Source organism: Diceros bicornis, chromosome 16, assembly GCF_020826845.1.
Source record: "Diceros bicornis minor isolate mBicDic1 chromosome 16, mDicBic1.mat.cur, whole genome shotgun sequence".
Lineage (NCBI taxonomy): Eukaryota > Metazoa > Chordata > Mammalia > Perissodactyla > Rhinocerotidae > Diceros > Diceros bicornis.
Window position 1 is genome coordinate 63704281 of NC_080755.1, and position 25450 is coordinate 63729730.

Here is a 25450-nt window from a genome sequence, read left to right on the forward strand (position 1 = left end):
TTTTCCTTGATATGTTTAAGACAGGTGGTGTGAAATAAATATATGAATTGTATCTTATTGTAAATAAATTATATAAATATGTCTGATGCAACTAAAATTATATATTTGACTGATTTATTGAAAAAAACCAATCACTTATTGTTACATGGTGGTTGTGTTTAAAATTTCTTGTTTTTTGCTAAAGATCACCATGTACCTAATGTTTTGAGCCAAGACTAAAAATTTATTTTTTTATCACAGTTCTTGGTACTTAAACGCTAGTTACCGCTATGCTCAGCACTCAGTTCAAGCACATTGGTGCAAATTCCATTACAGCAAAGACCATCTTCTAGGATATTATTGCCAGGGAACGGAATGCAGTGTCAGCAATATGTATCTGAATGAGGAATGGATTTTTTTCCAGCTTGATTGGGAAAAAAGTGTGTGTGTGTATGCATGTGCGTGTGTGTGTAAAATGTGTAGCTATGATCATCTCAACAGAAAGTTTTATATTAGAACTTTATGTCTAACTGTAAATTAAAAGTTACTCATTTTAATTAAAATGCATGTTAACAACTGAACCATTCAGTTTACACTGTTTACATAAGATTGTAAGCACCCAACCTATCTGCGTGTTTAAATTCCTTTCTCTGGCTTAAGTTGGGGCATTCAGCAAAACAATTGGCAAGTCATTGGCCTCCTGCACGTAGACCGTTTGCCTGCAAACAGTGGAAATATGGCTGCAGTTTCATGAAATGAAACATGAAGCATGCCAGGCCCATCTGTGCCAGCCTTATAAAACAAAAGCACCAATTTTATCATCATTGTCTTTTGTTCTCCACAGTGCTATTCATGTGGCTGTTTTATGAATGCCAGAGTCTGGGGGCATCCATTGATCCGCCGCTTTCTGTGCTGCACTGTTTGTTCTCGGCTCTAATACTTGTCACCCCAGCACCCTCTTCCTTTTAAAAAATGGAAACTTTAATGTCAAGAATCTCGAGTAATTTTGTAAAGTTTCGTGCTAACAGACCAAAGGGCTTTGTTTTTGAAGACAAAGTCCTTTTCTTCTTCTTCTTTTTTTTTTTTGGGAGGAAGATCAGCCCTGCGCTAACATCCATGCTAATCCTCCTCTTTTGCTGAGGAAGACTAGCTCTGAGCTAACATCTATTGCCAATCTTCCTCCTTTTTTTCCCCCAAAGCCCCAGTAGGTAATTGTATGTCATAGTTGCACGTCCTGCTAGTTGCCATGTGTGGGACACGGCCTCAGCATGGCTGGACAAGCGGTGCGTCGGTGCGCGCCCGGAATCCGAACCCGGGCCGCCAGTAGTGGAGCGCGTGCACTTAACCACTAAGCCATGGGGCTGGCCCAAGGGCTTTATTTTTGGATTGCAGATCAAATATGAATTGGAGTGGGGTGGATGGATATGCTTTTAAGCACAAGGAGCAAATCTACTGCTTGTGTGAGTCTCAGAATCCATAAACCTGTTATTTTGTCATATCGATGTCAGTTTTCATTATCTTCATGAATGGGTGTTTCCCATCTTAATGCACAGTATTTGCATGTGATGAACCAGCCAGTTTAAACAGGGCTCCTTTAATGTTTCTGAATTTCCATTCAAATGATCAGAAGTAATTCTTATTTGCAGCCACACTGGGCCAAATATGATAACTGCAAACCCATTTGATGGGTTTATAATGCTACAGTCAGCCCATTAATGTCCAAATCGAAATAACACAATCAGCTACTGTATTGTGGAGGTGGGGGTATGCTGGATATTTAAAAGAATGTTTATTATTCATATCCTAACAGGAAAGGATTGACTCCACCATCTCATTTTTAAACAATAATATGGCACCAGTCAATAGCTGATGTTTTCTGTAGACTAAGCAGTGGTAGGAATCAGGTTGCTCAGCTTGCCCCTGAGAGTATCAGCGTTATCTTGGAATCCTAGAACTCTAGCACAATGAGGAGTTGAGAGACATCGAATCCGATGGGTTTTAAATCGTGTACTGAGAGCCTGGGCCTTCTCAGAAAGATTGGTGGTAGCTGTGTATCCCTCTGCCCTCTTTAGCCCCTTCTGCCTCATTTTCCGTCTGTCTTATATTTGGGAGTTCCAGGGGAAAGTTTTAATAGTTCTGATACTTAAAATTAAAATCCACTCGTAATCCAACAGTTAGAAAGTTGGGCCAGTCCACAGCCAACCCAGGTCCCTCGGCTCGATGGCATCCTGACTCTGCCAGTCAAGTCTTGCAATCTGTCTATGCAGAACAAGCAGCGCCTAGCTTTGGTTTAGCCCCTTTGAATGGCTGTGCAAAAAATCTGTGTGCTCATTGCCTCCCTTCCTTGATACTTTCTTTTCATGGTGTTGAATTTAAGACTGATTAAAAAAAGAAAAAGAAAGAAAGAAACCTTTCTCTCTCCAGGTACACGTTTTCTGTGAAGGTTCAAGCTAAAAAGACTCTTATCAGGATATGCTGTTTTTCTTCCAAATGTCCCTTGCCCTCTGTCCTTCAATATGTCCAAGCTAAATTGGGGCCAAATAAATTGTTATGTTCATGGCAGTTTCTTTGTAGGTTGAAAAAGGAATGAAGCCTTCTTTATTAATAAGGCTATATCCAAAATCCAAGCTAATTTTGAAGTATATCAGTTAGAATATTTAGGATTCTGATTCTACATGTAAATAAATTCAAAAAGTGGGACAATAAAACCAAAAATTGAATAATAAAAGCATGTCTTAAGAGAGAACCAAGCTCAGTGAGGTGGGCTGGCAGAGTATCATTTTTGAGGTTGGTTGCTTGTTTATATGTTGTGTAGGGAAAACTGACCGCTGAGTTGATCTGTGGTGGCTTAATCACTAGCAGGACGTTGTCAGAAACAAAAGCAGAAAAAGCAATAGTGTTTGTGCTAGCCACTAGGAGTAATTAGTACCAGGGAGGCCTAGACAGCGGGAGTTACTCAGAACACCTGGAAAAGCAGGTGTGGCCCCTCCTCAAGGGCTGGTTTTCCAGTGAGGAGGTACCACACTGCGGTCCAGGGCGGCTCCGTGTCCACGCGCTGGCCCCTGGGCCGGCTGCAGTCAGGGGCAGCTTTTCATAATGGAGGCTTTCCTAGGAGGGAATTTTTCCTTCATTTTCTGTTTGTGATTTATCTACTGGACTTCCTGGAATTTCTGTTAGGAACTCCAGATATTTAGTAATAGTTTTCAAAGCCTCGTTCCTGCTAATAGACACCTTGGCGCCCTATAAATGAAGTACAACAACAGCTGGTAGATCACCAGGATAATGCAGACGCACAGCGCGGTAATCAAATGGACATACATAAAAGCTGAGATGTATGGTGTCACTCTCTCTGTTTTGCCCTTTGGCAATTCAGCTTTGAGTTTCTTTCTGGCAGCAAATGAGGAATTAATTCAGTACTGTCATACTGATTGTCTTGCGACTCCAAGAAAGAGCGGGACATTTTGTTTTTTCAGAATAATACTTGACAACGTTTAATTGTGAATAGAGGGGAAGGCAAACATAGGAATTTCTGTATTTCGGTGAACATCAGTCCAATTTTCGCTTTCCTTTCTTTTCTTCTTTCTGTTAATGAAGCCACTAATCAAATAGTGTTGTATTCTGATTTTTGTATAAAAATACCATGTGTTGGTATTCATAACTCATTAACCATGTGCTCCAAAGGGAAATTGCCAGAATTGTATGCTCGTGTTAGTAATGGAGCCTGGGCTGGTGTGTATCCTGTTTCTCCGCAGCAGTGCGAGGTCTCTGCGGTGCTGCTTCCAGTCTTTGCCTGTTACTCTCAACAGTATTCCAGTTTGAAGGATAAATTTTGTGCTCTCCCTGGTAATAATACATTACCTGTTGGAGACCTCATTGTAGTCTGTGTAGTATTTCTTTTGGGCATTTCACACTGTTGATCACCCCCTTCCTTCTTGCCTTCCAAGACTCCAGGTCTTGACTGTCTAGTCGTCTTGACTGGCTCTGATTCTTCTTCAATTGTCGATGCCCCCTGGGTCTCTTTTCTCAACTTTGTTCTCCTCTCTCAGCTTCCCATGCACTGCCTGGGTGAGTTCACCCCTCAGTTATTTTGGACCACTGCCTGTATTCTGGTAACAGCCAAACATGCAGCTTTCAACGAAGCCCAACTTTCCCCCGGCCCAAAGCATGTTGCCAGTAAGAATCGACGAGACACCTCTACTTGGTTCTTCCATAGGAATCGAATTCTCAGCTTGGCTTCTAAATTGAGCATGAGCTGATGTTGGAATCCTTGACGTTTTGTGCCTTTGAAAAAGCAACTAGGTTATTTTCATGCATTTTTATAATTATGTTTAAAATGTTTGCTTTGTTTTGAAATGACAAGATAAGAGAGCCTGCTATTTGCAAGCACTTATTTGCAAATAACGTATTTTGCTCGTGCACAGTCATTATTCTTGAAAAAGTAAATTGATAATGTTTTCTTCGGGATATGATATTATATATATGTAGATGTAATATCTCCCGTTTTTGATTGGCTTTTGAAATACTAGAAATATCTTTATGTGCTATATGAGAATCTTGATCAAATAAATACAAATTAAGGATTTTCTGAAAGTCAATTTGGGACAAATTTGCAGAATTACTATCAAAGCAGTTTTTCCTTTGACTTACATTTTACTCAATGTCTCTTATGCTCCCAGTCATTAAACAGCGGTCCACTGTGGGTGTAAATGAAACAGTATATGACTGAGAATAGAAACACGTTAAAATTCTATAATAGTCAAAGCCACCAGGGCAGTACTACACTGTGATAACCACCTGGGTGAATGTGTCGAGTAGCCGCTGTACAGGCTCGCAGCGCAGGACTTAGAGACTCGAGCTCTTCTGTTGTTACGGGAGAAAGTGTTTAAAAACTTGTATAACAGATTTTCTTAAAATAAAAATGGAAACAATTGCCCTTGCTGCCTTGAGTGACCTGCATCCCCCCAGGGCACCTTAGCAAACCACCAGATGTTCAGAAAGCTCCTGCTGAATTGAGGAGTGCTTCCACGGACCTCGGATTAGTCCTCAAGACTTTGCTGCTCAGAGTGGAGAGAGGAGGAAGGAGGAACTCAGGAATGTGAACTGGACGTGTTTTGCCTGGAGTGTGGAGACTGAAGCAGTCCGGAGAGAAGCCAAAGAGCTGTTCCATATGAACGTTCTGCGTTAGACAGAAAGCTGCAGCCCCGTGAGTGTGACCCTTGCCATGTCGGCACTCCTCCTTCTCTTCCTTCCCGCCCCCTCTGTCCCCCTTCTCTCCCAGGACCCCTGGCCCCTGCTCCCGTCTGTGTGATCCCCACCCCACAAAGGTGGATGGAGTTTGGTCACTCATTGAAAGGCAACAATAAAACAAAGGGTTTGCGCCGTCTTCCCTCCCCTCCTGTGGACAAGTGCCTGTTCTTCCTCCTGTGTCGCCTGTCTCCAGTAATGGTCTCTGTCAGTCACCCACTCCACCAGGAGTTGTGAAAATTTACTGTGCCGCCCATCGTGCTAGTTGCTGGGCACAGTATGGAACAGTTAAGGTCCCTTCTCACTCAGAGTTTGTATTCCAGGGGAGGAGACAGAACTAAACAGTGAATGAACCCAGTAGTAAGTACGTAGGAATGGTAGGGGGTGTAATGAGAGCTTGGGGATGTCGCTTGGCCTGGAGGACTGAGGGAAATCACCCTGCTACAGACCTGTGGCTCTGTTCTTAATGTCTCTCATGCCGCATTCGGTCACTTTCCAGGTCTCGTTGACTGTCCCTCTGAAGCATCTCTCGGTCCCTCGCATTTTCTGGCCCCGCTGAAGATACCCGCCGTGTCTTGTCTTCACCTTTTACTCTCCTTCACCGAGGCCATTACAAGGGCCTGAGTCTAAATTCACTGAGGAAGTGAGCGCTGCGGTGTCTGTGGAGCCCACGAGCCCGCTGTGAGCTGGACATTAGCCGAGACACCCTCTGTGACCGGCCCACGTAAGCACCCCGTCTTACAGGGGCAGTATGGCATTACTTTGGGTCTCCAGCTGTCATTGCCATCTCAGACCCTGTGTGTAGTAATCCATTCCAGTCACCCAGGTAGATGGCCATTGATCGATCCCTTTGGTGGGAACCAGGAGAACCGTAGTTACTCTGATTTGCAGGGCCTCCTTCCTAGGACCCAGCCACTTTCCAGATCTGAAAGTTGTCTCAGGTCTGGGAACTGAGCAAAGGACTGTGACTTTTTATTGGGGCAAGTGCCCTTTGCCTCCTGCTCCTCCATTCTTGCCCTTTTTTGGTTGTCGATGTTAAGCAGCACCCTGTTGACTACTGGTCTGATTTGTCCCTGGGGACACCGCGCTCTGTCACTATCTCCGCAGCTCCCTGCAGGTCAAGCCCTCGGCTGCCCCTCTGCCCTTGCCAGTCATCAAGGCAGTTGCAGTCTCCTGGCTTCCGGTGGGAAACTCCTGCACTCAGCCTTTTATTTCAGGACCCTGTTGTCCCCATGGGTATTAAGGAGCCATCTCTCCTCCTATCACCCCTGCCTGCGGTAGATAGCCTCCTCTGAATTATCAGTGAATCTGATGTCTCTCTCACCAGCACATTCCTGATGGCCTGCGTGATAGAGTGTCCTCTGGGATCCCCTCGTGGAACATAATTCTCTGATGGTTCTTCTAACTTCTTCAAACACATCCATTCCAGCTTGCCCACTTCCCTCTGCTTTTTCATCCTTTGTCTACTGTCTGTCATTACATACCCACTTGAGCTGCCATGCGTGTCTCAGGAGCTCTGGCCATCGGCGCTCTAGCTGCTGCTCACTGTGTCTGCTGCTCTGACGTGGGGCTCAGGGCTTCTTGTCCACTGCCAGGGACGCCTTCTGGATCTCCCACTTACCCCAAGCTGTCTTCAAGGCCTTCAGTCTCCTGTTAACCCTCTGTGTGGTGCTGTCAGGACCACTTGGTATAACCAGCCGTCGCCTCTGGCTTGGTTAGCATTGCTGCCGCCACATCTCTCAAGCACCTGGATCATGGTACCTTCAACAGTGTTCCCCTCTGCTGGGTGGGACATTTTCCCAAGTTCCAACTGGACTATCACCCTGTACCAAGGACCATGTGCCATCTGCTGCTCAGGAGGCGTCCTGTTCCCCTGCCAGATGGTGAGGAAGGCCCCGGTCTCCGTCTGACTGCCTGCCTTCTCAGGCCACTCTCAGAGCCACTTGGGCTGCCCAAGACCTCCAAGAAGAGGAAGCTAAGGTGGGATTAGATATGCAAGAGACTGATGGAGGGCAACCCTTGTGAGGAAAAAGGGGAGGGAAGTAGAGGAGGGAGAGAGCCATCAGACCCCTGTGAAGGAAGGAGGGGGAGAAGGAAAGGTCCAGCGGGCATGCTCACAGACTGCAGCGCCATGAGCCAGAGTCACTAGCAGAGAAGTCCCTTGACTGGCTGGATGGGCCTGCCTTACTGTCCCGCCCCCATTCAGTCGTTGTCTGGGGACATCCTGGGGAAGCTGAGAGGGGCCGAGCACAGCAGCGGGGCAGGGCATCTGTTACCTATGCTCCCCTCCGTGGGGGTCTGAGTGGGTGCATTTCCACAACCACCTCACTGTCTTTCTAAATAAGCTATGACCAGTTACATTTTCTTTGGGTTTTGTTCATCAAGATTTCACTGTCAAGTGATGTGATAATACAGTTGCAAACGGAAATAAAAAGGTCTGAGAAGTCGGTGCTGACCGCGGGAGCCCGTGCAGGTTCAAGTACTGTACCTGGGTAATGATGAAAATTTCAAGTTCACGTTCGGTTTGCATTTGAGGGAACTGAGTAGCACCTAAAGAGGTCTGTCGGGACGTTTAAGAGCCGAGCCAGAGATTGGCGTCCTGGAGCCAGAATGAATCACTTGATGTCAAACAGCTCAGCCTCCCACTCTGGCAGGCTCTCACTTAACACATCCCAGCAAAACAGTTGTTTGTCAGATTCCTGAAAATGTGTCAGTCACTCGGATTGTCTGTTTTGATAGGTTCATGAATATTCAGCAGAATTTCTACTCTCAGCTTCAGGAGATCTAGAATCAAAATCTACGTGATTAACAAGGATATTAGTTATCCTGATTTGAGTCCTCTACAATATCCCCAAAAAGTGGCTGCCCAGCCTTTCCTACTAGGAGACTCGTTACTAAAGCATTGTGTTTCATTTCTGAGTCAGTATTATTGAAGTGAAGTGTACTTCCTCTAACTTCTCTCTGTTGCTCCCAGTTTTGTCCTCACGAGCCACGTTGAATGAATCTATTCTCCTTTCCACATGATAATCCTTTAATATCTGAAGGCTTAAAGCATTCTTTATATGTTTTCAAGTCCCTAATTATTTTTGTTTCTCTTCTCTGTATTTATGCCTGATTGTCAATGTTTCTCTTAAAACGTGGAGTGCAAACCTACACGTGCACCCTGAGCCTAATCTGACCAATACACCCTCCTACTCTCACCTTCCCCCTCTGAACTCTGTACTTGTGTTGATGCAGCCACGACACTGCATTGACTTTACTGGCAGTTGCAACTTGGAGGTCCTTTTCTCTCCATCCTGCTTTGAGCAGTTTTTTTTTTTTTTCACTGCTGATTGCAGGACTTTACATTCGTTCATATTAAATGTAATTTTGTTACATGTATAATATACTTCAAATATTTTAGTCATATAAGATTATTCTACATATCCACATGTATTAGTTACATTGCATACCAGTTTGATGATATGACCTGAACTATGACGCATTTTACTTCAAGTTATAGTAATGAGGCCTGACATTTATTGAGCCCTTACTATGCGTCAGGCAGAGCTAAGCGTTTTACACGGACTGTCTCACTCTTCAAGATAATAATTCTTATTATCCCCAATTTATAGATAAAGATTGCAAGATTTAAGGAATTCAAGTAACTGTCCAGAACTATATGTAAGTCTGAGATTTTACCCAACTTGCAAACTGACAAGTTATCCCACCAAGTTCATGGATGCCAGCAGAAGACACGAGATTCCTGGATCAGAGACAAAGGACATTATTACTCACAGCAGTAGTAGTAAGCAGAGATCCTGGGTTCCCAAATCCCAGCTCCCACAGGGTGACGTGAAGAGGCCCTGTGACACCTGGATGCACAATGGAGTGTGAAGAACACAACCTCAGGAGAGGAATCTGAACTTAGGGAGCCCAATCTTTCATTATGAGCTGGCCAGTCCTTTTCCCCGGAGGGATACTTATTTTTATTACACTAGACAGTAAATAAATCTGCCCTTTGCTCTAGAAGAGGGCACTATCTCTATCTTCCAAGGCTATTCACTCTAGAAACATCCTTGAAAAGATAATCTAGGATAAAGGCAGTCAGTGCCTATGCTCACAAGATGTGCAGAAACACAAGAGATCCACAGAGAATTCTCTTCCAACAGTGACTTGCTCAAAGCGTAGTGAGGAATGAAATCCAGGCATGCTGACTTCACAGCTCAGGCTCTTTCTCTGTACTGGAAGGGATTTTAAAGATTATCTAGCCCTTCCCTTTTATCACTAATGAACACTCATATAAGGGAAGGTTCTCATCCTGTTTTTAAAGCAGTATTTATTGAGGCCTATTGTATGCCACACATTGGAGATGCTGTGGTAAATCATAAAGTCCTGTGCTCCAGGAGCCCTCAGTCTAGTGGGAAAGATGGGCATGTTTATGAATAATTGTAATTCAGTGTCAGAGGTACATACAGATGGCTATAAGAGTATCTACTTAATTTCTCTATAAAACCTGAAATGACTTTCAAATTAAAGAAATGTACAATTAAAAATATGTAAATACCTCATTTCCTATGGATAAATTTTAATACAGTTGCCTTACGACCTAGATATTCTGTTGTGTTTATTGAGAAACTGTTTAATAGGCCACAAATGTGACAAACCACAAAAGTGTTCAAGTGTATTCTTCCTGTATACTTTTAGGGAACCTGAAAATTCTTCTAGTAGTCACACTATTAACTTTTACAGTGGGCATTTATTCTTCTAAGTCTAGTACTAAGTGAAATAGATCCTTGCCTTTCTCTACCACTTACTGATTCATCCTCAGGACTGTCAATGGTGTAATTTTATTTTCCATCACAATAACTCTTAATAAGGTAGAGGAATCGCATCAGAACCACATGAATAGTGAAGGAGATCTTACACAAGTGTCTAGGAAAGAGAGAAGAACTAATATGGAATGTAAACTCTAAACCTTGGAGGTTTTAAAGCCGTTACAATTCCTTAAATATCCTGCCCCTTAAAAACTTGAACAGCTATTAAAGAATTAACAAGTGTTACTCAAGCATTGGATCTCCAAACTTTTATTCCAGCTGTATGATGCTAGTTCAGGTCCATTGTCGGGCAAGGCTCCCAGAGAGGCTTCTGTTCGAGGTGTGCTTGGTGAACTCCCTAGAGAGCAGAGACCATCCTCTCTTACTTGATAGCCATACTGCCAGCCTGTCTATCATGGATTCACCCCTCAAGATAGGCACTTGATGAAGACCTTAGGATCAGGAGTGTGACGATGAGCAGAGTGGAAAGGGAAAAGTAGACTGGTAAACAGTGTAAACTGTGCATGCAAGTGTGTGTGCCCATGCATACGTAGGTTTCAAGAAAACATGACAATTTGACATTTCGCTGAGCATATAAAATTTTTTAATTTCAGAAAGTAGTGATCAGCCTATTATGTGATGTTATGTAATTAAATTATAGGTATAGGAGTGGTGCATTCATTCTTGATCAGCTTTGGGTCCTCGAATATCAAGATGAGGCATTTGTTGAACTATAGAAAAGCTAGTGAAGAAGGGAAAGAAGACGCCACCCTCTTCCTTCATCTCGAGCTCAGGGAGCCTGCCCTCTGCTTCTTTTGTATCCATTGAAGCTCCATCAGTGGCATGTGTGTCGGTTATTTTATGTGACTCTGGGAAATTCTGGGGGAAGAAGTGGCCCACTAAAACACATTCTGAGTTCTTCTTTCCTAAGCTTTGTTGAAGGTTATTTCCAGTGGGCAGCCAGCTGGGTGTCCACATGAACACTCGCATGACTTGTTTAATGTCATCGTGTTTCTTATGGGAGCTCCTGGGTTTTGATTACACGTGGTGGTTTGAATTTCCACCTTGTTCAAGGCACCGTTCCCCATACACATCTTCTGGGGTTCCTGCGTGGTGTCTGTCTGTTACCTGCCGCCATAGATAGGTCTTTGCTCTTCTTGTCTTGTGTGTGACTCACTCTAAGGCAGCATCAGTAGCTCCTGCTGGTTGGTATGTGTGCCTGGCCATCTGAGAGCAACATCTGACTTTTCTAAACAGTGTTTTAGTGGAATGGCCAAATAGTGCTGCCCATCTACCAAAGTTCCTTAGCAAACTAATAATAATTTTGGAGAGATCGTGTTCAAGTCTATATCCTGATGCAGCCCAGTGGAATCACATGTGATGGTCTGTGTAGCCCTGTCCCCCCAACTGCACTCTCACCTCACTAGACATGGTGCCTCTTAAAATTTTAGCACACCCTGGAGATTTGCTTGAGGACTTTACCCGTGGCGTGCATCACTGTGCAGACACAACAGCACGAAATGTCACCTCTAGACACGCAGGCACCCTAAAGTCAGCACATGCCCTGCTACAGGCGCTGCCTATCCCACCGCGCGGGCCCGTGCTTGCATCCACTTGGGCGTCCTAGTGTGCTTTCTAAGGGATCCCCTAGTGTGCTTTCTCAGGGATCCCCTCTGGACTCTCCCTGCCCCTCAGAAAAGCCAGCCAGGTGTGTGGAGGGGAAAAGTGCCGACATTCGCCTACTCGCTCTCACAAACAGGTTTCAGTTGCTGGCATTTTACTCAGTGTTTTAATTTGTAAGTTTGTTTTTATTCATTCCACTCATTTCAAAGCAAGAGTTCAAGCCTCAAATTTGTCTTTCATTTGATATTTTAAAATCAGTTTTAATCTTCATTATCCCAGGTGTATAGATATTCTGCAGTTTTAACATAGGAGTTTAACTTAGGTATTTAGGAAGATGTTCAAAATAAAGATTGTGGTATTCACTGGTTAAAAAGGAAATATGTTATCGTTTTCCACCTTGCCCCCAGCAGCATCTGCCCCGCCTCTCAGCCCTCCACGCCCACCACCCCCAGTTCTGTCCTCATGTGCAGGGGAGGCACAGGGCCGGCCCAGCCTTTGGTCAAGGCCAGACGCTCTCCCTGAGTCAGCCTGGGTGGACAGAGGAAGGGTCACAACCGCGGCTGGCTCTTACTTTCACAGAATGTTCTGAATCGCCTCGGTTTGCTCTGCTTGTGCTAGAAGTCCCTATGCGAGTGGTGTTCAGATCCTCATTGCTGGAGCTTCCTCAGCACTTGCCGGCTACGCCCAGGCGACAGTAACCTCTGGCACCATCTGAATGTCTGTTCCCAGACTCATGTTTGCCGTCTTTGGATCTCATCCTTGTGAAGAGGTCGGGCCTTCCTGCCACCCACAAGACGTTCAGGGTACCCTCACACACGGCCAGCTTAATAGGAAAATAGCAGTGATGTGCCCAGAACAGATGATTGATTCATTTTCATATGTGGAGAAGAAACTCACATTGTTTTAAGTGTACCCCAGCAGCTGCTGTCATTCAGCTCTGAGCAGATGTTAGACCTCCAAAAGCTTGGCTGATAATTAAAATACTAACAGTGAGCGTTTTACCCCAGCTGCAGGTTCTGTTTACTGTAAATTTGATTTTAATGGTGCCTCTGTGCTGTTACTGAGGAGCGGTGTGCTTTTTACCTTCACACAAAAGTGTCTACAATGAAGACAAATGTCTGTTACCTCTCATTTCCTTGGGAAAGATATGAAGCCACTATAACATACAGGAAATCTGAACATGCCGACAAAAATGAATGTGATCTCTTTATGGGGTTTGCCAGAAAAACAAAAGGAGACAGAGTTAATCTGCGTGTTAGCCTTTAAAGTCAGGCTTCTTGGGGAGTGCCCTGCTAACATTGGCGGAGCTTCTGATTTGCATAATTTTACCTTTTAAAATGTGTGTACTGTGTACAACTTTTGAAAAATAGGCCTCGTCTCCTAATATCGTGTTATCTGTATTGGGAGTTTTGTAAGACTGTCAGAGTACATTTAGGAAAAGGTCGTTGGGCTTCCTAATTTTCTGATTCTGTAACGCAAAAAAGAAAGTGCTAGTTTGAGTTAATGTCTTTAAGTCCAACAGAGGTGGCCTTACAGTAAGCAGACTGGGCTGCTGTTTATCTGGACTCTTTGGCCTTCAGGAAGACTCCCATACTCTGCTGGCCTGAAATTCCACAACTTGTTCAAGCCTCTAAATTCCCCAAATGCAGGAGGGGGGCACATCTTACCTTTTATCAGCTGTTACCAGTAATACTGATAGGGTGGAGCAGGATGAGGGCTAGGTCCCCAGGGCCATGCACTCCCAGGGGGATGCACGTCCTGGAAGGCAGGAGAGACAGTGCCCAAGACAGACTCCCCCTCCCAACGGCCAAGATATTGACACCCAAAAATGGGTACAAAATGCCAAGTACACTTTGTATTGATCCCTGCATAGTTTCCCCTCCCCCTGCTTGCTCTGTTCCAGACAGGACTTAAGATATTAGAGCACTTTCTGCTAGTAAATCAACTGGCTGTTTTTAAGAAGTGCTCTTCATGGGTAAATGACAAGATCAGAGCACTTCATAGTCTAACTTTAAAGTCCCATTTCATCACCCTCATGAAGCATGATGACACTATTTCTGTCACATGAGTCAAATTTCCAAAGTTCTGTGATTGTCGCAAGGTGATCTGTTGACACCCCCCGCCCTCCAGGCCTCTGCAGCAGCAAAGAAACAGTTAACCACGCCCTCCGCTTCACATCCCTCCCCAAAAAGCCTGTCCAGATAACCTTAAAGGACTATTCTTATCTTCCTGCGTGAGATTTGTGTGCATGGCTCCCATTACTGTTAGAGCTTCATGCATGAAAATGATAATATATACTTAAGGGTCTGATATAATACAAAATTTCTTAGGTTTGTGACTTTAAAGGTAAAATATTGTCTTTTATTCTTTGTCACTCTTCAGTGCCCATGGAAATATCTAGGCCCACGGAGACTATTCGTGGTGAAGTTAGAAACCTGGCTGATCATGTATTTCCAATTTGAGATAAAATTTATTCTTAGTTTTTTCTGAATATCTTAGAATTTCTTTCAGGGGTCTTATGATTATCTTTGATCACTACCAATCCTAAATGTAATGATAATTGAGAAAAAGAAACTAAGACTTTTGTTACCCAAATTTGTGTCCTGGCTTGATGGAAGTATTCCTTCAGTAAAAATTGCACAGTTTATCTTATGAAATCATATATTTGAAATTATGTGAAAGAGTCTTTCAGAAATGATGTTAATTTTTCACAGAAAAATAATATTCCTTATCTCTTCTTACAAAACAATGGCCTTCCTGAAATTGAGAACAGAGCAGTGACTTTTATTATAACTCTTTTACACGTACTTTTGTATGTTTATTTGTGGCATAAAGCAGATATTTACCAAAATGCCTTTTAATTATTATGTCGTCATATATTTAACACATCCTCAGGCCAGCTCGTAGCAGCCTAGGTTTCAGGATGACCAAAACAGGATTGTGCTCTGAAATAAATCTCACTAGTCTAGCTATCATATTTAACAAGCATGCCAAAGACTAAAAATAATTTTAATTTTGTATCTCCAATAACCTAAATATTTCTAATTTGTGTGTGAGTTTTATTAACCCTGACAAGAAAGCATTTCTAACCCTTGAAAATAATAGACATAAGGTACTGACCATCCTTTGTTCTCTCAAAAAAAAGATGGCGAAATTGTCCTTTTGGCGTGGGGCTCTGAGACCCAGAGGTACTCTAACCCGTTGCGATTGTCGACCAGATCAGAACTCTTTCTTGCACCGCTTGATTGGGGCTTTCCTCCAGGAACCTGAGGCAGAGCAGCGTTCAGAATGGGGCACACTCCCTGATTTGTGCTGTGTTAACATGGAGGGCACTCACTTCTTCAAACCCAGGCTTCAGTGGGAGCTCTCTTAGGGGCATCCTGCAGTAATTCCAGTAATTATTATTGTCCAAAAATGAATACATTATAGAGCAATTATTGATATCGATTTGACTGGCTGTACTATTGGTGACTGCTGTTGTAACAGTAATTGATTCCCTTCTCTGAAATTTCTAAAAGATTATATTTCATTGAATTTTAATTTGTCAGTTTTCCTGCTTTCACTAGAAAAACTGATAAGCTTTTGTGACATTAAAATATGGCTCTAATTAATTAGCATAATCTGTTAATATTGTTTCATTTTAATAGACATTAAGTATGAATTCTTAACATTTGTGTTAAAATTACATCTTAAAATTGAAGTTGAGAAAAATTATATGTGGCTTAAGAATCACAATGTCAGGTATGCCCCAAATTTTTATGCAAAAAGTATTGCTTTTTTAATCGCATGGTATTTGAGGTGCTTTAATTATAACAATGAGGCAGCCTGGCGTTTTCAAGCTTAGCCCCTCCCAAAATATAAAACGCAGTGTCTGAGGCTCAACCCAGCGGTGTATAAACGTGTAATACCATTTCAGGAGAAGCTTGGAAATTTAAAATAAATGCTGGCTAGTAGCAGAAAAGTGGCTTATATAGGATATTAGCGCGGGCTTCCCCATTGCATTAGGCATTTCCCCCACACAAGTCTTCTTAATGCCATCTTTATCTGCTACGCGATGCATGAAATCTACTTTCGGTTTTAGAACTGCTAGCGACCTTTGACCCATTTAGTGGAGACACAATGTGACCTTTCTATTGTCATCGGCTTTCATTCTCCTGAAAATTCTATGAATTTTTATTACATGTTTTTTTTAAACCAAGCTGAGGCTTCAACAAATTACTTGACGCAGATGAGATGAAGTTGTTGAAGTGGCATGAGATAAGTTTCACAGCCGGCGTGTGCGCTGAGGAGCCAGGCCTGCGTCCAGCGCTGTCATACGCCATAGCTGCTAAGCCTGCTATTGGATAAATACATCATTTTATGGAACATTGATTGTTCTATAAACCCAATGGAGTATTATGCTCCATGATCAAACCATTTAGATTGTGTGTAGAGCACAGAAAATGCCATATTCAGGATGGTACTAAAAGTGCCATTTGTGTATTTTATGGATGTCATTACAGGGGAAACTTCTCTCTGTAGGCCCTGTTTACTGCAAAATTTTTTAGTCTGTAATGACATTTTTCATTCACAACGTATGCCTTCAAGAGAGGGGGCCCTTGTTTTATTTGTTTCATTCGAGTTTACTGCACAAATTCTGTACATTTTAATTAAATGTAAGCTTAACAAAAGCATAAGGTATTTATTCTGTGGGAAAAAATGATGACAGTAACGCAAGAATCACACACGCACAAAAAGGAGGTAGTCAGGTCCTAAACCCCATCTGCAGCTCCCAGAAGCGCAGCAGACCCCAACCAGAGCCTTGAGCGTGGTGTGGGGGTGTGCCTCTCTACCGTTTAGCCCTCTGCTCCGGCCTGGCGCGGTGGGTGCTTTTTGACTCTGGACGTGTTCTCTTCAGAGGACAAGCAGGAAGGAACTGAGTTTCGTAATAGTCTTCTGGAGAAGTGAGCCTCATTAGAAATCATTCCTCTGAAAACAAATCCTCAACCCAAAAAACCCTTCTTATTCCACCCGAGTTGTAGACTTTGGATGCGTTTGGCCATGAGAAGGGAATATATCTCTGTACTCAGGAAAGCAAATGAGCAGTGAGCTGGGATTTCGTAAACAGGCTGGGATGCATTTTGACTTCATTTTCATCTTCCATGCAAAGCTACTTATTGTCCTATTGGAAACAGATCCAAAAAGACTGATTTAGACACACTCTTTGATTAGCTGCTATTGTTGTACTGAAATCCAACATTGTCTTTGAAAAATGTAAAGTGTAATACAAATATTCCGTTGGGCACCGAGGCTACATTAGCGATGTGTGCGATTTTGGAGCTCTAACAGTGACTAAGCAGTTAAGGGTAAGACCTGTACGAAGTTCCTGTTTTCCAAATCCTGTAGCCATTTGCCATTTGCATTGGTGAGCTTTACAGTTCATATTTACTAGGAAGATGTCAAAATTGAAGTTGATTTGCCCAGTAAATTCTCAGTCATAGCCCAGTTAGAATTTAAAGTTACAGAAGAGATTCACATTAGTTTAAATGACACTTGAACTTCTGCATAGCTCAACATTAATTCATTATGGTCGAAATGGAAGAATCTTCAGTGAGTGAGTCTTTTTCAATCTGATTGAGGCTGTTACATTTTATAGGTGCTATTTTTCAAAGCAGTACTGACAGCACTCGAAGTTATTAAATTGCTGAATCAAAAGATGGACCTGCACTCGCATTTATGAACTGTGAGGCAATCGCTGGGCTTGCGCTGAGCGGAGGGTAAGATGTTGGTGGTGGTAAGCTTCATCACACTGCGTCGTGACAGCACTATTTACCCATGTAGTTTACTTTAATGATCTGGAAGTGGCTTAACCCACCTCCGGATTCAAATAAACTCAGTAAGTAGTTCAGAATAGCATAATTATCAGTGCTGCAAGGGATTCAGAGGGTAATCCTACGCCCGGGAGATTCTCCGTCCAGTCACAGACGAAAGCAGGGAACTGCTTGGACTCTGAGCGTGTAGTGTTTCTTTCAGAGTCTAGCGAAAAACAGGATTTTTGTTCCTCCCCAACCATGGTGGTTTCTCCTGTCTTTTAATGTAAAGGCAGTATGTCCTCTTCTGTAATTAACTGAGGAGGAAGGGATGATTTGAAGGCTTTCTTCTTTATTTATGTGTCCATATTTTTTTCTCCAGACTCTAAATTAAACTGAAAATGACCTTGAAATTAGAGAATGGACTGAAACAAATCAAGTTCAGGGTGTAATGAAGAAGAATGGACAGAAACAAACTGGATCCAGTTCAGAGCACAATGGAGGCGAGGAGAATGTTACAAACTAGGTAGAAAACAAGAGGGAGGGGAGAGATTGCAAGCGTACCAGAGGAAGACCTTGGCAAAGCAGACAAAGATCTAGGGGTCCTAGTGGATGGCAAATTGACCAGGGATGGCAACAGCCGCCCAGCTTACATTCAGGCGTACATGGCGATGTGGACGTCAGAGTCTGTGGAGTGCTCGCCCTGATCAGGCCTTCTGCTCCTATTCTGAGCCCACGTTGACCTCTTTGAAGAGAGAGAATTCAGGGCGGGTTAAAGTTCGGAAGAAACCGTGAGATTAGGTTACAGCGCAGAGACAGTGATTCGGCCCTTTCTTTCTAGGATCCGAGTGGTTTAACTGAATCTCACGCTCACTTTCTGAACTTTAATCCTCCTGAGGCCGTGTTTTCCTTTTGTAAAGCAGGAGAAGGGGGAAGAGGGAGGGAGGGAAGGAGATCTCTTCAGCCCGCACATCCCTGAGCAGGTCAGTTTGAACGCACTGGATTAGTTCCCATGAAACTCTCCATATGCTCACATAAGCTTTGGGAAGTCTGCAGAGCCCCTAGGGGTAGCAGCTGCACAGCTGTCCTGTGACATCTCCCACCGAGCATCCCACCGTAGGTGTTCAGCGAGCACGTGCTCATGGAAGCCTAAAAGGAGCTGGCTGGGAGCCTGCGTGAGTGGCCCCAGTTGTTCTGCGCTTGGCTAGGAGGGTAAGCAGGAGAAGAGGCAGTACGTTATAGTTAGGTAATTCCTCGAGCCAGAGTCATCGACATTTTGGACCCTCCTGTGAGAAGGTTTAATTGACCTTTAAGATGTGATGGTTTACTTCTGCCTGGTTGGTGAGGGCATGGCTGGCATGGGTCACCCACCGCTGTCCTCCCAGCTCCGAGCAGCGTCCTCTGGTCCTAGTGTTCAGTAGTCACTGAATGTGTAAACAGAAGGTTCTGCTGCTGGAGATCGTCCTGTTGACCCCACTGGTCTTGTCTTGACCTAAGAGTTTATGATTCCATAATCTTTTAAGATTCACTGTAGAGAGAGTTCTCTGAGAAATAATAAATGTTAATTGGTCCTAATCTTTATTTTAAAAAAATTGCTTACTTATACATTTTACGTCCTCACTGGGAATCAGAGCCTGGGAGGCTGAAGGAACGTGGTGTACAGAACATCGATCCTGCAGACTCACTCTGCGGTGAGCTCAGCTCCGATTAGTTCAGCACACACGCCAGCAAGTGCCCCCTGAGACTCTTCTGCTCCCTTACCCTTTCCAGGCGGGAGGCACCCTCATCCTCAAGAGTTAAGGAGGACGCAGTGGTCTGACACCCTGTGGACTCAGACTGTTGAACAGTGGATGCGGGATGTCAGGACTTCAGAGCAGCATGTGTGGAACAGGCCAGGAGTTTGCCTTTGTATAACTGAATGTGTGGTTCAAACCCAGGACCATTGGGTGTGAGTCTGGACATGTCCTCTTGGTAGATATGATCTCATAGCTTCTGTGGGTCCTGCCGGAGATACTGTCCCCACAGGAGGGGGACCCTGACTGGGGTGTGTGCTTAGAGCAGACTCACTTTTGAGGGAAATGCTTTCTTATAGGATGGCACCAACATGGTAAGCAAAACTGTTGTCTTATTTTTAAGGGATGCTAACCATAAATAATCTAGCAATTCTTAATCCTTTTCTTTCCTTTGGTAAGGATAAAGTACGCTTTTTAAAATATGACCTACGCTAAAGAGAGTAAAGTGAAATATTTCAAAAATGTGGTTGCCATTAAAATATGGAAATACTCGCTATAGATTATATATAGATCATTCTCTTACTTAGGAGGGAAGGAGGCAATAATAAGAAAACTGATAGAAAATTTGGGATCTAAAGAAGAAAATAGGAACTCTTTTAACAAAGAGTCAGTCTCTTTTTATGAAAACAAAGATTACAATTTTCGGTCATATTTTACCCTGTCAAGTTATTAAACAAGCCTTGGCCTGTGTGGCAGATGACACTGGGGAGGACAGGACGGGTGTGCGCCTGCCCTCTGCCCCCTCGCCAGGCCCAGCCTCGCCTCCTGCCTTACCTGGCAGCCGCCCCCTGCTCTCACTCCAGCCTCCTTCCCCCTCCCACCTTCGATTCTGCCTTCAGAGCCTTCTCTCTCAAGCTGGGAGGACAGCGCAAGTCCCCAGCCGCTGACCTGCGGAAGATTGGCTTGAAGCTCTTAGTCCTGTGGCAGCCGCGGGCCTTTAGGGATTCCTCTGCCCTCCTGGGCCGGCGTCCAGAGTACAGACCGCAGATCGTGAAGGCCGATGCCTTCAGGTGGGACTCGGGCCAGTGGGTGGACAGCAAGGCCAGCAGCCTGCAGTCGCTCTTCTGTCCGAGGGCCCCACCCTCCCCGCGTCCTGACACTTTTCTCCCCGCTCCTGTCCCTGCTCCTCCTCCTGTGCCCAGCTGTTTCCTCTCTATTTTTCATGTGCCTGTGTCCCCAGGGCTTATCTCAGTATTTTCTAAAACAGTCACTGTGTTTTCACTAAGAGGAGTTCGGGGCTAGGATTTACAAAAATAAATGTTGTGCCACTGTTCCAGTCTAAAACAGATGCATTCTTTTACTTTCCTGCTTAAAAACACAACAGAGTGCTTCTCTCCGCAGACTAGTCCACACACCTTAGTGCTGGTGAAGGAGGCACGCAGAGCCTGGTCTGAGCGGGGCTCTCTGATCCCCTGCAAGCCCAAGCCCTGGCACCCCAGGTGCTGGGGTTCCCCAGGTTCCTCCGCCTCTGCTGGGCCTCTGCTGCTGCGGCCTTCAGGCCCTTCCCCTCCCAGCCCAGGGAGTGCTTGGATAGTCCTGTCCCTCAGGGCACCTGGGAATGTTGTTTCTTTGATTCATCTTTCCTGAATATTCTTTCCTGCAGCTTGAACGTGTTTACCTCTCTGCTGTAGTCCTTGTCACCTTACGTAATCTTTAAGTCATTCAACAAACACATCTTTGTTGACTGTTTGCTGCTTGCCAGGCGTTTGATTTACGTAAGATCCACAATGCGGAATAAGACCATGCGCTCTCAGAGCTGCCCCCCAGCTCTGCCCTATTATGCTTCCCTCCAGAGTCCCCGTGTGGCCGAGACTCTGCGTCCGTGCTCTGTCCCCAGGGCCTGGCACACAGTGACCCATGGTGGACCACGCCTGGCAGGCAGGCTGCCTTTTCACCTCAGATTAGTGCCCGACACGTAGCAGATGCTCAATAAATACTTGTAATAAAATCTTGTAGCTCTGCTTATCGACGGCGTAGTTTTAAATTTAATATGCAAGGCTTTCATTCTCTTTGCTGAATAAACAAATCTACTGTATCTAATATTTGGACATTAAAAAAAGATTTTCCTTTGGGTTAGAAGATGCTGCTACTAACTGTTGACTGATCTTCACTTACCACCAATGTTTGAATAGTTAGAAAATTGTTACAAATGACAATAATTGAAGGGAGTTAACCATATTCCTCCCAGGGAGCTAGAAAAGCAAACAGTGGCTGACAGAGTTGTATTGGGACAAACCAGGAGCATGGCTGTTAGCACCGCAGCTTTACCCGCTCTTGAGCCGGTCGCACACCTGTCAGGCCAGTGAACGGCAGCCTGGAAGCCCCGAGGCAGGGGGCGCTTCATCTCTTGAGTAGCGGCTCGCAGTAATGTTTCTGTTGAGGTTTTAAAGCTTCTACAGAAAAACTGTCTTACTTTTAAGCCTACAAGTCATTTTCTAGGCTCTAACTGGTCCCTGTCTCCCATAGGCATTGTTTCCAAGTCCTATGAATGCCGTCTGAAGGGCCAAGGAGCCACCTTCGTGGAGACGGACAGCCCCTTCACCGCGGCCGCGCTGGCGGAGGAGTCTCCCGTCAGAGAGAGGCCCCTGAGGAGCAGCAGGAGGCAGGCGGCGCCCGAGCAGGTGCAGCAGGTCATCATCATCCAGGGCTACGATGGGGAGTTTGCCCTCGACGCCTCGGTGGAGGAGACCGCTGCGGCCACACTGCAGACGCTGGCGCTGGCGGGCCAGGTGGCCCGGGTGGTGCACATCACGGAAGACGGGCAGGTCATCACCGCGAGTCAGAGCGGGGCACACGTGGGCAGTGTGGCGCCCGGGCCGGTTCTGCCAGAACAGTTGGCAGACGGAGCCACCCAGGTGGTGGTCGTGGGGGGCTCGATGGAAGGCCACGGCGTGGACGAACCCCTGAGCCCAGGTGGTGCCATGATACAGCAGGTGACCAAGCAGGAGATTTTAGATCTCGCCGAGGCCGGCGTCCCCCCGCCCGATGCGGCCTCCGCCCTGGACGCACTGCTGTGTGCGGTCACCGAGTTGGGAGGGGCGGAAGGCAGGGCTGGGCCCGAAGAGAAAGGCAGATCTGGCCACAAGGAAGTGCTGGTCCAGCTGCCCAGTCAAGAGATGCCCCACGCTGCTGCCCAGCCTGAGGCCCCCGAGATCCATATGTTCCAAGACGTTCAGGAGGGCCCCGCCGCCATGGGCCCCATGGAGGTGCTGACCGAGGTGGTTCGTCCCTCAGCCGTCGTCACCTCGCAGGAGCACGCTCAGGTGGCCTTCAAGAAGGTGGTCCAGGGGGTACTCCAGTTCGCTGTCTGTGACTCGGCCGCAGCCGGCCAGCTCATGAAGGAAGGCGTCACCCAGGTCATTGTGAATGAAGAGGGGACTGTCCACATGCTGGCCAGAGAAGGCTCTCAGATCATCATGCAGGAGGCGGAGGCCCAGGGCCCGCACGTGGATCTGGCCGAGTCGGACGGGGAGATTTCGCAGATCATCGTGACTGAGGAGCTAGTCCAAGCCATGGTCCAGGAGTCCAGCGGCAGCTTTCCTGAGGGTGCGACTCATTATATTGTGACAGAACTGCCCCCGGGGGTGCAAGATGAGACGGCTATGTACTCCCACACTGTGATAGAGACGTCAGACTCGCAGGAGATCCTGCAGGCCGGGGCTGCACTCAGCGCGGAGGCCATGGTCCCGAATGGAACCGAGCAGTTGACAAGTATGGTCATTTACACCCAGGAGGGCTCCCCAGCGGCAACAGTAATTCAGAGCCAAAGAGAGGGTAACGAACTCCAAGAAGCCTAAAGCATGGATCTTTACGCTCAGCACAGGGCAGATGTGGGAAGATCCAGCTCACGTGGGCACAGCGTTTCCTGAACTTCATTGGCAAAGCCTTCCAAACGACGAGGACGGTGCTCCGGCCCAACACGCCCTCTGGGCGAGGCTAATGTCGACTGCTAGAAAGGGCACGCGAGGCGCCGTGGCTGTGCCAGCCGAGGCAACTGCATGCTGAGTGCAGCCACGAAGGGGCAGCCAGCCGCAGGCCAGGCGCCGCGGATGGAGGCAGGGCCCTGTGCAGGCCAGATCTGTTCACTGTTCGGTGCTTCTGTTAACTGCCTTTCCCTCCATTCTGTCCACTGTGCTGCGGAGAAACTAAGCTTTTTCCTGGGTTTTTCCCCCGACAAACGTTTTCCCATTTCAGTTATCCAAGGATTGTGTCCTAGTCGGGGAAAGTAAGAACAGTGTGTCTTGTGGCTTGAGACATGTCTGCTCTTGCAATCCAGCATGTCGCGGTTTCAACATTTTATTATATATTTGGTTAAAAATTGCAGCTACAAGTATTTCTGTCTTGAAGCAGTCCCCTCCTGTTCATTTTTTTGAAATTTTAGGATCACAGTGTCCCCAGACCAAAGGAAGCCTGTGAGTTCATTTCCTGTGTCACTTTCCCCACTGAGGAGATTGTAGGCGTATCCACTGCTCTGGTTGCATTCTGCTTAAAAGACGCCTCCTGCAGCCCATGGTTAAGAAAAGCCTTGACGTTTATATTCAATTACAATATCCCTTGGTTAAGACGACCTGATGCTTCTAATTTTGACTTAGTTTCATACAATAAAGTCTATATATAAAATGTGCACTCTGGAAAATGTTGTTCATATCAATATTTTGCTTTTATAACAAATATTTGCTGGTATTGGTATCGTTTTGCAGGATTTATTTGTGATTTCTGTCGGTGTGAGGGAGCTGACATTAAGCGTTAATCACGGAGCAGCCCCCACAGCCCTGGCGCTGCCCAGCGTCGAGTGTCTTGCTGTGGCTCCTGCAGCTGTGGAGTGCGAGGTCACGTCCCAGCCACTCACCTCTGATGCGATTGCTCTTCTTCCCTCTCCAAAACTGTAAAATAATCCCTCCCCCAAATGCAAAGGTTGTTTTTGTTCTGTTTCTTTTTTCTTTGAAATAAAATTATAACATTAAAAGATTCTGATGACATTGTATTTCTAGCAGCCAACCAATGGGCCGCTGTGGAAACAAGAGAACTAGTGCTCCTGCCGACCGGGGCTCTCCCTCTCTGCCCACGTGAGTGCGTGTCCTGGTTTCTGACAGACATTGGCAGCCTGGTGCTACCTCCTGAATGTTTGGCACACGGCCCAGGCAGATTCTGGTGACAGTAACACATTCCATCATGGTTAGTATTAAAAAATTGTGAAGGGGCCGGCCCGGTGGCGCAAGTGGTTAAGTGCGCGCGCTCCGCTGCGGCGGCCCGGGGTTCGCTGGTTCGGATCCCGGGCGCGCACCGACGCACTGCTTGGTAAGCCATGCTGTGGCGGCGTCCCATATAAAGTGGAGGAAGATAGGCACAGATGTTAGCCCAGGGCCGTCTTCCTCAGCAAAAAAAAAAAAAAAAAGAGGAGGATTGGCTGATGTTAGCTCAGCGCTGATCTCCTCACAAAAAAAAAAAAAAAAAAAAAAAAAATTGTGAAGAACAGACATGAGAGAAAATGGTACCTTTTGGGTTTAAATAAAAGTACCGTGTAAAGCCCTTCCTGAGAGGACAGCGTGGAGATGAGCCTCACTGAGGAGCTGAGCCTCACTGAGGAGCTGAGCCAGCTGCCCTTCCCCTCACCTCGTCCTCAGTGCTGAGTCCCAGCCGTCCCAGGGCCACCTCCCTTGATACAGGTACCCCTCCAAAAAAGATAAAAGGTAGAATCTCAGGTTTGACACTGCGATTCGTAATTAGCTGAGTATGACCTGCTCATGTTTCTTAAAAATGGCAGAGCAATTCAGTGCTTCTTAAACACTGTCTTCAGCAAACAGTGACAGGATCAACTCCCGTGTGTTATTAGGATAAAGGTGACCTTTACAAAGTGATGCCCTCTCCAAGCTTCTCATACATGTTAAAAAAAAAACGGGGGGATATTTTTCAGTGGAAATATTTCTTCCTGATCATTCCTCCCGTTAGGTGTAGCCCGCGGTCCTCGGCTCAGATGCTAATTCCTGGCTGTACTTAGTCCTGTACAGCTAACCTTTCTGCCGCAGCCCAGGCTGTTGACACTGACATGCTGCAGTTTACCGTTTGTGATTTATTTAGGATAAATATGTCTCAGGTGGCATTTAATCCTTCATAAAACCAGTGTAGCCTGCAGTGTCAAACCAGCAATCACGTTGTATGCACAATGAAAAGAGCAGGCCTTTGCATAAAAAAATTGTACAGAAGGTGTTTCGAGGCTCAGAAGGAT

General features: G+C 45.6%; 1 protein-coding gene across 2 annotated transcripts in view; it reads left to right on the forward strand.

The window, feature by feature from the left end:
- Positions 1-24186, forward strand: part of ZNF407 (zinc finger protein 407) — a 450319-nt gene extending 426133 nt beyond the window's left edge. For both annotated transcript variants that reach the window (XM_058557310.1, XM_058557311.1), the window contains one exon: positions 21691-24186. In XM_058557310.1, coding sequence (XP_058413293.1) covers positions 21691-23021 — 1331 coding nt within the window. In that variant the 3' untranslated portion in view covers positions 23022-24186. The remainder of the gene's footprint in view (positions 1-21690) is intronic.
- Positions 24187-25450: the final 1264 nt, after the last annotated feature.